The sequence below is a fragment of the Oncorhynchus masou genome, chromosome 29, assembly GCF_036934945.1.
Source record: "Oncorhynchus masou masou isolate Uvic2021 chromosome 29, UVic_Omas_1.1, whole genome shotgun sequence".
Taxonomy (NCBI): domain Eukaryota; kingdom Metazoa; phylum Chordata; class Actinopteri; order Salmoniformes; family Salmonidae; genus Oncorhynchus; species Oncorhynchus masou.
This window is the reverse complement of record NC_088240.1, coordinates 98,711,795-98,722,327: the sequence shown is the minus strand read 5'-3', so window position 1 is coordinate 98,722,327 and position 10,533 is coordinate 98,711,795. Positions and strand designations below refer to the sequence as shown.

Sequence of the window (10,533 nt, the reverse complement as noted above, 5' to 3'; positions counted from 1 at the left end):
ATTGAACATAAGAATTTGTTCTTAACTGACTTGCCTAGTTAAATAAAGGTAAAATAAAAAATATCATAAACAGAGACATTATATTAATAGATGCACTAGTTTATTTAAAACAATTTATTTATTTATATTAAAACAAAGTGTGAATTGTTTTACAGGGGGAGCCAGGGCAAGAGGGTGTTCCTGGGGACAGAGGAGTGAGGGGGTCAGCTGGACCACCGGTGAGTCTTATTCCTATGTACACATACCAAGGTACATTTAGTTCTCATTTGTGATTCATTTCATCCACTAAGAGTCTGTCATGGGTCATTAAATTTTTCTATTGATGGTGTCTAGGGAGTACCTGGTACTCGTGGGGCCTATCGGTAAGTAACTGACTTTATTTGTTCATCCTGATTGACAGATATCTTTCATGTCCCTTACTCTCTCTGAGAGAATGCTGATGAATATTCTCAACTTTCAGGAGTGTGAAATCATGGGATTTGTCAGAGAAACATGTGGCTGCTGTGGTAATGGTTTATTTTAATGACAACCAATTTTCCTTGTAATAATAAAAAATGCCCAAGTCTTACTGTTAACTGTCTCTCTGTGCAGATTGTGAAAAGGTTTGCCCTCCCCTGGACCTGGTGTTTGTGATTGACAGCTCTGAAAGTATTGGAAAACAACAACTTCAGCTTGGCTAAAAACGTTGTCATCAGTGTAGCAAACAGGCTTGGGAAGATGGCCAAAAACACATCAGACGTCTCAGGTAAACTTCACGATGCTGCGTTACTACGACAACCACTGTTTGAATGGAAAAACAATAGATCACCAATATTTAAAATATATATATTTTAAACATGTAATCAATTTTATTCCCTGAACTACTTCTCAACCCCCAAAAGGGTCTCGTCTGGGTGTGGTTCAGTACAGTCACCAAGGGGCGGTTCAGGCCATCAGGATGGACGATAGGAGCATCACCTCTGTGACCTCCTTCAACACAAAGGTCAAAGCCATGGAGTGGATCGCTGGAGGCACCTGGACTCCCTCTGCCCTGAAGTGCACATACGACCATCTGATAGTTCCAGGTCGCAGGGGGAGGACCAAGGTGGTGGCCAAAGTTATCACAGACGGCCGCTAGGATCCTAAAGACCTGGATAATCTTGGAGCCCTGTGGTAACGGAGTGGACAGGGGCAGAGAGGCAGAATCTGGAGATGATTGCCTGTAATATGGGCGACCGGGTGAAGACCCTGAGTGTCTACGCTGAACTTACTGCTGAGGAATTCTTAGAGGAAATAGAACAAATCCTCTGCCCAGGCAAGTCTATGTCTGCATCCCAAATGGCACCCTCTTCCCTATATAGTGCACTACTTTTGTCCAGAGCTCTATTTTTTTTATTTTTTTTTTACCTGTATTTAACCAGGTAAGTCAGTTAAGAACAAATTCTTATTTTCAATGACGGCCTGGGAACAGTGGGTTAACTGCCTGTTCAGGGGCAGAACGACAGATTTGTACCTTGTCAGCTCGGGGCTTGAACTCGTAACCTATATAGGGAATAGGGTGCCATTGGGATGCACACTATATTTAATCAACAGTTCAATGATTTTATTTTGTGAAAATTACCAACCCTGACTAATGAACTACATTCACTTCTCTTCTTCTCTAGAACCAGAGATGATCTGTCCAGACCTGAAGTGTGCCTCAGGTGAAAATACTATTTATTTTTATTGATGTTTTTACATCTAATAATGGGACTAAGTTTCTTGGTATTATTTTATACTGCACTAATGAAAATCACTGACCTTGAATATTTGTTCTGTTGGAAATGATCTATTAATGTCTTTCCAACATATTCTGCATATGTAAATTACAGACAACTACAGATGTATTAAGAGTTTATGAATCAACAGTCTGTGTAACATTGACTTTTCTATTATTGTCAAAGATTTGAGTTTGGCTCCACTGATCCAGCGCCTCGTAGACATCCTCTTCTTCACTGACGGTTCTGAGAGAACAGGGGGCAGAAACTTCACCAGCATCCTGCGCTTCATCGGGAGACTCTCCCAATCGATCCCTCTCTCCAAGGAGGTCTCTTTAGGAGCTCGCTTCGCTGTGCTGCAGTTTGGAGGGGAGCAGGACCCAGAGGTTCTTCTGGACTTCTCCAACAACCACAGAAAGATTAGCTCCTGGTCTCTAAATGCAGTCTACCGCGATTTATCCTCCACTCTGGGCAGCGCTATTCTCTACGCAACTGAGAACCTCGTCAGTAACCCTGGAGGTCGGTTCAGAGGAGTACATCCAGACGCAGAGCTCACCTTTGTGTTCATTACAGACGGAGTGACCTCAGACAAGAACTTTGCTGAGGGTATTGGAGCCATGAGAAGGGCCAACGCAGAGGGTGTTGCTATCACAGTGGGATCAGATATTGACAGGGAGCGGTTGCTGCAACTCACTCTTTGGGACAAAGCTCTTATCTTTAACCTGATGAGTTTCAATGACTTGGCCCTCCCTGGGGTTGTTAAACACATGGCTCATTGCCTTGGTTAAACCAGGTTTGAAATATATTCAGGGCCCCATTTGATTTAACACGGGGAGTGTAGGCTAACTGAAAGACCTAGAACTGATTTCATATGTCCTTTTATGTATCTTTTCTATAATTAGTTTTTATTAATAATTAACATTTAAAAACAAAGATGTGTTACTAATCTAATTGATTTGTGACCCCAATAATTTTCAAATAAAGATTTATTCTCATTAATAACAAAGGTATAGCATGTTCCTACCAAAATGTAGAGGATGTACAATATGTGACATTGCAGCCATGTTCCAATAACAAGACAAAGAAAATGAACCACATTTGAAGGTTCTGTCATGTGTTGATAACAACAACAAAAAACAATGCTGCTGTTGATTTTTTTAATCAATGCATTTACTTCAATACAGAAACTGGGATATTAGCAACCTAATTACTGGTGTGACTAAATGCTACCTCAATAGATACTGAACCAGGAGGGTCGTTTTCTGTTTCTCTCCACTATCCTCTTGTCTTTGTCGGACTCCCATGGACTCTCGCTGTCATACAGGACCAGGGTCTCCTGCGCTGGTGTGTTGAGAGGCCTGCCCTCCATGGCTTTAATCTGACCTCGGATCAGCGCTGTCTCCTTCCTGATCTTCTCATAACAGAACCCACATAGAATATGCTTCTGCTTCAGGTGGCCACACTCCACGCACGGCTCAATGTTGGTCTGACAAAGAGGGGGAGAGAGATGAGGGGGGAGAGAGATGAGGGGGGATAGGGGGGGGGAGAACGAGAGAGAGATGAAGAGGGAGGGGAGAACGAGGGAGAGAGAGATGAGGGGGAGAACGAGGGAGAGATGAGGGGAGAACGAGGGAGAGAGAGATGAGGGGTAGAGAGAGAAAGGGGGATAGGGAGGGGGAGACGAGAGAGAGATGAAGAGGGAGGGGGAGAACGAGGGAGAGAGAGATGAGGGGAGAAGGGAGGGAGAGATGAGGGGGAGAGATGAGGGGAGAGAGGGAGATGAGGGGTAGAGAGAGAAAGGGGGATAGGGAGGGGGAGAACGAGGGGAGAGAGAGATGAGGGGGAGAACGAGGGAGAGAGAGATGAGGGGGAGAGAGAAAGGGGGATAGGGAGGGGGAGAACGAGGGAGAGAGATGAGGGGGAGAGAGAGAGGGGGATAGGGAGGGGGAGAACAAGGGAAAGAGAGAGAGATGAGGGGGGATAGGGAGGGGGAGAACAAGGGAAAGAGAGATGAGGGGGAGAGAGAAAGGGGGATAGGGAGGGGGAGAACAAGGGAAAGAGAGAGATGAGGGGGAGAGAGAAAGGGGGAGAACAAGGGAAAGAGAGAGATGAGGGGGAGAGAGAGAAAGGGGGAGAACAAGGGAAAAGAGAGATGAGGGGGAGAGAGAAAGGGGGGATAGGGAGGGGGAGAACAAGGGAAAGAGAGAGATGAGGGGGAGAGAGAAAGGGGGGGAGAACAAGGGAAAGAGAGAGATGAGGGGGAGAGAGAAAGGGGGGATAGGGAGGGGAGAACAAGGGAACGAGAGAGATGAGGGGGAGAGAGAAAGGGGGGGAGAACAAGGGAAAGAGAGAGATGAGGGGGAGAGAGAAAGGGGGGATAGGGAGGGGGAGAACAAGGGAACGAGAGAGATGAGGGGGAGAGAGAAAGGGGGGATAGGGAGGGGAGAACAAGGGAAAGAGAGAGATGAGGGGGAGAGAGAAAGGGGGATAGGGAGGGGGAGAGAACGAGGGAGAGAGAGATGAGGGGGATAGGGAGGGGGAGAACGAGGGAGAGAGTGATGAGGGGGGGATAGGGGAGGGGAGAACGAGGGAGAGAGAGATGAGAGGGGGATAGGGAGGGGAGAACGAGGGAGAGAGAGATGAGAGGGGGGATAGGGAGGGGGAGAACAAGGGAAAGAGATGAGGGGGGAGAGAAAGAGAGATGAGGGGAGAGAGAGAAAGGGGGATAGGGAGGAGGAGAACGGTGGAGAGAGAGAGCACAAAACATCAGAAAAATCTATTGCCTTTTCAATTGTGTTTATTGCAATAGTTATTACATAAAATATGCTACATACAACTGGACATCAGAGGACAATAATTACAGGTGAAATGTTACCCAGTGAAATGATACAAGTAATCAAAGTTAATACCTTAACTTTGAGCATAAAGCTTGGGTCTCGTCTTCTGGTCCTGTTGATTTCTATTGTGCGTCTCTTTTTGGGTGCTGCCATCCAGAACACATTGTCCAAGAAGCTGGGCTCCGAGGTCACCTCTTGCTCATCGTGGGGATGTGGGAGGATGCTGGGCCCATGGACAGCTAGAGCTGGGACTGATTAGAAACAAAACACACAGAGACACAATCACATATCAACAATCTATAAAATTGACAGAAACGATGTATGTATGTCACCACTCAGTATACATCTAGTAGTCTACTCAAAGACTGAAGCACGTATAGAATCGTACATCATCATAGTTCTTACTGTCAAACACAAAGTCATAGATTATGCAGGGTAACATGGCTACCATGGAAGTTTTAAAGCTAGCTTACTAGTTAGTTCGAGTGTTAGCCAGCCAGCTAGCTACAAATAAACACAAGGCAGCATGTTGTGTAAAGCTCAAACTCACCAAACTGTCTGTCAAGTCCTGTAGCCTGTATAATTCTGCATTCCAGCTGTAACAACGAACGTCTCAAAAAACACACTAAACCAGACGAATTCATAATTTTAGAGGTTTGAGTAGTGCCTTTACACTCATGTCACACAGCTCACGGTCATTGAATCACATACGTCATTGAACTGCGACAACCGAAGAACCAATTGCATCTTGTCATATAACGCGTTATCACCAGTACTGAGCAAATATGGGAGAAAGGGGGTACAGTTTCTCACTCACCACATTCAGGTAACTTCTACAAATTACTGTAGTAGCAACAGTTTTGTTAGTTTGGGTATTGCAGGAAGACATAAAAAGGAAGAAGAATTGAGATCGAGCGAGTTGTTTGGAAACCAGACTGTTGCTCGCGGTGGTTTGATGCTTTGTCATTCTGTTACTCTGGCTAGCTAATGTTAGGCTAGTAGTAGGAAGTGTGATGTTTCTTTTTCAAGATCTTCACACAGGCAATTTTGATTTCCAACACATTTAGTCTCTTCATACCATTTGCTCTCTTTCAGTAATTAAGTGATTAGCTGAGTTGCGATCTTTTCAAAAAGGCATCTGGCTTTGCTGTTGCAAGTTTACATTCACTTTCAGTTTGTTGATTGCTGAGTGAGACTGAGTCACTAGCTTAACGTTGCACCAATAAATCTAAACTCTAAAAGCACTGATCAGACCAAGACGAAATTATTTGTCATGGCGTCGTTAATGAAAAGTTTAAACAATTTCCCTCCCACACAGCCCATCTGGTAAACTGGTCCAGATTGAGTATGCCCTGTCAGCAGTAGCAGCAGGAGCCCCCTCAGTGGGAATCAAAGGTAAAGATGACTTAAAATGATCACCCAATATGACTGCGTTCACACGGGCAGACAAATTCTGATCATTTTTCACAAATTTCACTTAAGAGCTAATCTGATGAGAGAGAAAAATCAGAAGTTGCTGCCTGTTTAAACATAGCCCATGTATGTATACAGTGGAGCAACCACCAGGTAATGGCTTTTTGTATGCGGGCATCTTGTATATATGTGTCCATGGTACCAAACTCTTTTAAAGAGCAAATGCCCCTGAAAACCAACTTCTAATTTAGAAGACAGCCTATGTGCCATCAATATGAGTCAGTAACATGTATTCTAATGTCAAAACTGACTACAAAGTGTAAATAGGATAATTTTGGTCATAAAGTCAGTTTTGTCCAAAACAGATTTTTCTACCGGAGTATGCCACAACGTAAATGAAGGTTGGGTTTATTTCAACACGAGTCCACAGCTGGCAGCAAACAAGTTCTCATCCATTTGGAGTGTAGCTGCATGCGACCCTGATCGTAATGCCTGTGGTAAATGTGGTTTGACTTTGGATATCCCTAAATATTGAAAACATTTAATGAGAAATAAAGTGTGCAATATGAAAATATTGCCTAATTTACATTGTTATTTATTGACGGTTCCATACTAGGCCCAGAGATGGGCTATCCAAAGTCAAACTAATTTTGCCACGGTAGCACACGAGCCGGCGAAAGCAAATCGGCAATATAATTTGGCTAACTCTTCCCACCTGCGAACACACGAGACCCCCACATCAAACCACACCTGAAACCAACTCACATTTGAATTCAGTCATGGCTGCTGGGATTTTTAAGGCTACGTTTTAGATTTTTTTTTTTACTATTGGTCTTTCAAACACTCAGATCAGCTCTGAAAAAGATCTGATGTGGTCAAAAACATTTTTTTGTGGAAAAAAATGATCAGAATTGAGCTACCTGTCGAAACAGCCTTAATGAACCAAATCTAAAACAAATCAAGAAGTTTAGCCGCGTTACAGAAGACAGTCCAGATTTTGATGGTTTCTTTCTCCCGTCTAAAGCCTCAAATGGAGTCGTTTTGGCGACCGAGAAGAAACAGAAGTCTATACTGTACGATGAGACGAGTGTTCACAAAGTCGAGATGATAACCAAACATATTGGCATGGTCTACAGTGGAATGGGTCCAGACTACAGGTACATCCTGTGTGTGTGTGAGGGAGACTTCCTTTCCTTGAGTTTCTAAATCTTGGGTTTACAACAGGGACAAGAATATCTTAGAAATGTGTCTCTTGTTACTCTGCAGGGTGCTGTTGAGGAGAGCGAGGAAACTGGCCCAGCAGTACTTCCTGGTCTACCAGGAGCCAATCCCCACAGCCCAGCTTGTCCAGTGGGTAGCCTCTGTCATGCAGGAGTACACACAGTCTGGGTCAGTTCTGTTCTGTTTTGTGGGTTTCCTCAAGTTTGATCAGGCTGGCCGACTGAGTGTGCAGGCTTTTGATCCAACCTTGCTGAAACACCACTGATTCAGCTTATCAAGGTCCTGATGACCAGCTGATTGGTAAAACCAGGTGTGTTAGGCTTTTCCTTCAGCCCTGCCCTAAAGCCCTTACACCCAGTATAGAACCAGGTGTGTTAGAGCAGGGCTGGCTGAAGAAAAAGCCTAAAGCCCGTACACCCCGTATAGAACCAGGTGTGTTAGAGCAGGGCTGAAGGAAAAGCCTAAAGCCCGGACACCCAGTATAGAACCAGGTGTGTTAGAGCAGGGCTGAAGGAAAAGCCTAAAGTCCTTACACCCCATATAGAACCAGGTGTGTTAGAGCAGGGCTGGCTAAAGGAAAAGCCTCAAGCCCTTACACCCAGTATAGAACCAGGTGTGTTAGAGCAGGGCTGAAGGAAAAGCCTAAAGTCCTTACACCCCATATAGAACCAGGTGTGTTAGAGCAGGGCTGAAGGAAAAGCCTAAAGCCCGGACACACAGTATAGAACCAGGTGTGTTAGAGCAGGGCTGGCTGAAGGAAAAGCCTAAAGCCCAGACACCCAGCATAGAACCAGGTGTGTTAGAGCAGGGCTGAAGGAAAAGCCTAAAGCCCGGACACCCAGTATCTTTCCACGAGGGTTGGCCACTGCTGAATTACAATATCCATGTGTGTTGATAAAGTAGTTGTTTTCACCTGAATTTCTAGAGAGTAACATCCTGTGTTTTTTTTCAGTGGAGTGCGACCCTTTGGTGTGTCACTGTTGATAGCTGGATGGGATGATGATCGCCCTTACCTCTTCCAGTCAGATCCCTCTGTAAGTATCCATGGTAGTATAAACACACTATCGTTGAATTGCTTCACTCCTAGGCCGAGTCCAGACAGTTCATGGAGCTTTTGTGTTCTGATCATGGAGTTCTAATCATGGAACTCCGAACTCGTCATGCGTCTAAACCTACATTTTAAATGTGTCCTGATGCCCTTTTCCTGCGCTATATTCAAATGCCAGAATGCATAATGCAAACGGTGGAACAGGCTACATCTGGTAACAACACAGCAAGTTGATGGCAGTAGCCAACTACTGTAGCTAACTAGCCAGCTAACCTCTGTAACTAGCCAGCAAGCTAGCTAGCAAAGCTAAAGGGATTGCAAATAGGCATAACAAAAAATAGTTTTACCCCCAAAAATGTCCACCTTTTATTTAACCAGGTAGGCCAGTTAAGAACAAGTTCTCATTTACAACTGCGACCTGGCCAAGATAAAAGCAAAGCAGAGCGACAAAAACAACAACACAGAGTTACACATAAACAAAACGTACAGTCAATAACACAGGTAGCCTGATTAAATAAGCTAGCTGGCTGGCATTTATGAAGCCAGCAAACACATTCCACACTAGGAACATATTTCCTTCAACTTTTTAATGAAAAAAGGCACCTCTCGTTCCCAAAACACGTGCTGACTGTGGGCGACGGTAGCCTGATTGTGTCCAGACTGAGGAGAAATCTGTACAAAATGTGACCCTGACCACCACCTGAAGTGGTCGGCCAGATCTGAACACAATCCAACCACAACCAGTCTTTTCAATGCAATCTTCGTATTCTGATAGCAGAAGTAGCATGTAAGTGTAAGTGTAGACAGCCCAAGTGTCTTCTCTACTGTTACATGTGCATATGTTAGGACGTTGCTTGCTTGTACCCACCCCAAATTTCATACCTGGCTCGAACTCGGGACCTCTACTTTTAACACATGTGACAACGTTTCAACGGTTTGAGCCACCCAAAAGTGTACCAATCGGATGGCTCCATCCGTGACATTTTAGCTGTGGAGTGAGCTTACTTCTTAACTCCGTGTTGTTGCCCAGCAACAGCCCCAAAACATCACTGCTCTAGAGGAGATCTGCATGGAGGAATGGGCCAAAATACCAGCAACAGTGTGTGAAAACCTTGTGAAGACGTACAGAAAACATTTGACCTCTGTCATTGCCAACAAAGGGTATATAACAAAGCATTGAGATAAACTTTTGTTATTGACCAAATACTTATTTTCCACCATAATTTGCAAATAAGTTCATTAAAAATCCTACAATGTGATTTTCTGGATTTTTTCTTCTCATTTTGTCTGTCATAGTTGAAGTGTACCTATGATGAAAATTACAGGCCTCATCTTTTTACGTGGGAGAACTTGCACAATTGGTGGCTGACTAAATACTTTTTTGCCCCACTCTACATAGTTTTTTCCGGTACTCACTATGTGATTATTTTGATGTACACAGGGTGCATACTTTGCATGGAAAGCCACAGCGATGGGAAAGAACTACGTCAATGGGAAAACATTCCTAGAAAAGAGATATAACGTGGATCTGGAGCTGGAAGACGCAATCCACACAGCAATCTTAACCTTGAAGGTAACTCATCTCACCTGCAGTTTTAGTACTCTTCCCTCTCAGAAGTGTTTAAGAAACACAGTAGAATATGTGATACTGTGTTTTAGGTTAAACCTGGAATAGTTTGAATTAATTTGTCATAGTGTTCTAATGAAATCCATGCATTTACTGCGCTGCATTAATATTGTGTTCTGTGTGTGTTTTTAAAGGAAAGTTTTGAGGGTCAGATGACAGAAGATAACATTGAGGTGGGAATCTGCAATGAGGCAGGTTTCAGAAGACTCACCACAGCAGAGGTCAAGGACTACCTGGCAGCCATTGCATAAAATGCCCCCTCCATGGGGTCTGTCGGCATGGACTCATTCAGATCAGCTGTTTACTTTTTACAAAACACATACCAATACAGTTTTTTTGCAGTTTAGCAGATTTCAACAATTTGTCGTTTTTTTTGCTCCGGTTATACCTAGTCACGAACTACTAATAAAATATGATTTATGTAATAATATTTTGTCCTTTGATCAATTTTTATTTTCTTCATATAATTTCATGTTTGGTTTCAGTTTGTGATTTGATAATTAGTTGTTTAATTCTCAATTTCTCACAATATTGCGAAAAGTGTAAATATACATTTTGCATGAAATTAGTCCCCCCCCCCCCCCCCCCCCCCCCCCCAAAATACAGAGCCTTCAGAAATGATACATGCCACTTGACTTATTCAACATTTAC

At 43.8% G+C, this 10,533-nt stretch overlaps 2 protein-coding genes and 1 pseudogene across 2 annotated transcripts; 2 read left to right on the top strand and 1 right to left on the bottom strand.

The window, feature by feature from the left end:
• The first annotated feature begins 334 nt into the window (after nt 1-334).
• LOC135519868 (collagen alpha-2(VI) chain-like) lies at nt 335-2,524 on the top strand (annotated as a pseudogene).
• A 180-nt stretch (nt 2,525-2,704) lies between these two features.
• LOC135521043 (large ribosomal subunit protein bL32m-like) lies at nt 2,705-5,310 on the bottom strand. The gene is made up of 3 exons (XM_064946952.1): nt 5,124-5,310; nt 4,646-4,824; nt 2,705-3,222 (listed from the first exon to the last, which is right to left on the bottom strand). Exons 1-3 carry the CDS (start codon nt 5,215-5,217, stop codon nt 2,968-2,970), a joined length of 528 nt encoding a protein of 175 aa, XP_064803024.1. The 5' UTR covers nt 5,218-5,310; the 3' UTR covers nt 2,705-2,967.
• Nucleotides 5,294-10,310, top strand: LOC135521042 (proteasome subunit alpha type-2-like). The gene is made up of 7 exons (XM_064946951.1): nt 5,294-5,399; nt 5,892-5,968; nt 7,011-7,143; nt 7,253-7,375; nt 8,160-8,241; nt 9,697-9,828; nt 10,017-10,310. Exons 1-7 carry the CDS (start codon nt 5,359-5,361, stop codon nt 10,131-10,133), a joined length of 705 nt encoding a protein of 234 aa, XP_064803023.1. The 5' UTR covers nt 5,294-5,358; the 3' UTR covers nt 10,134-10,310.
• Nucleotides 10,311-10,533: the final 223 nt, after the last annotated feature.

Coding starts and splice junctions, on each gene's coding strand:
- LOC135521043 (XM_064946952.1), bottom strand. CDS start 5,217: ATGAATTCGTCTGGTTTAGTGTGTTTTTTGAGACGTTCGTTGTTACAG. Junction 4,825..5,123: donor AGGACTTGACAGACAGTTTG/GTGAGTTTGAGC, acceptor GTTTCTAATCAG/TCCCAGCTCTAGCTGTCCAT. Junction 3,223..4,645: donor GCTTTATGCTCAAAGTTAAG/GTATTAACTTTG, acceptor CCTCTTTGTCAG/ACCAACATTGAGCCGTGCGT.
- LOC135521042 (XM_064946951.1), top strand. CDS start 5,359: ATGGGAGAAAGGGGGTACAGTTTCTCACTCACCACATTCAG. Junction 7,144..7,252: donor GGAATGGGTCCAGACTACAG/GTACATCCTGTG, acceptor GTTACTCTGCAG/GGTGCTGTTGAGGAGAGCGA. Junction 8,242..9,696: donor TCTTCCAGTCAGATCCCTCT/GTAAGTATCCAT, acceptor TGATGTACACAG/GGTGCATACTTTGCATGGAA.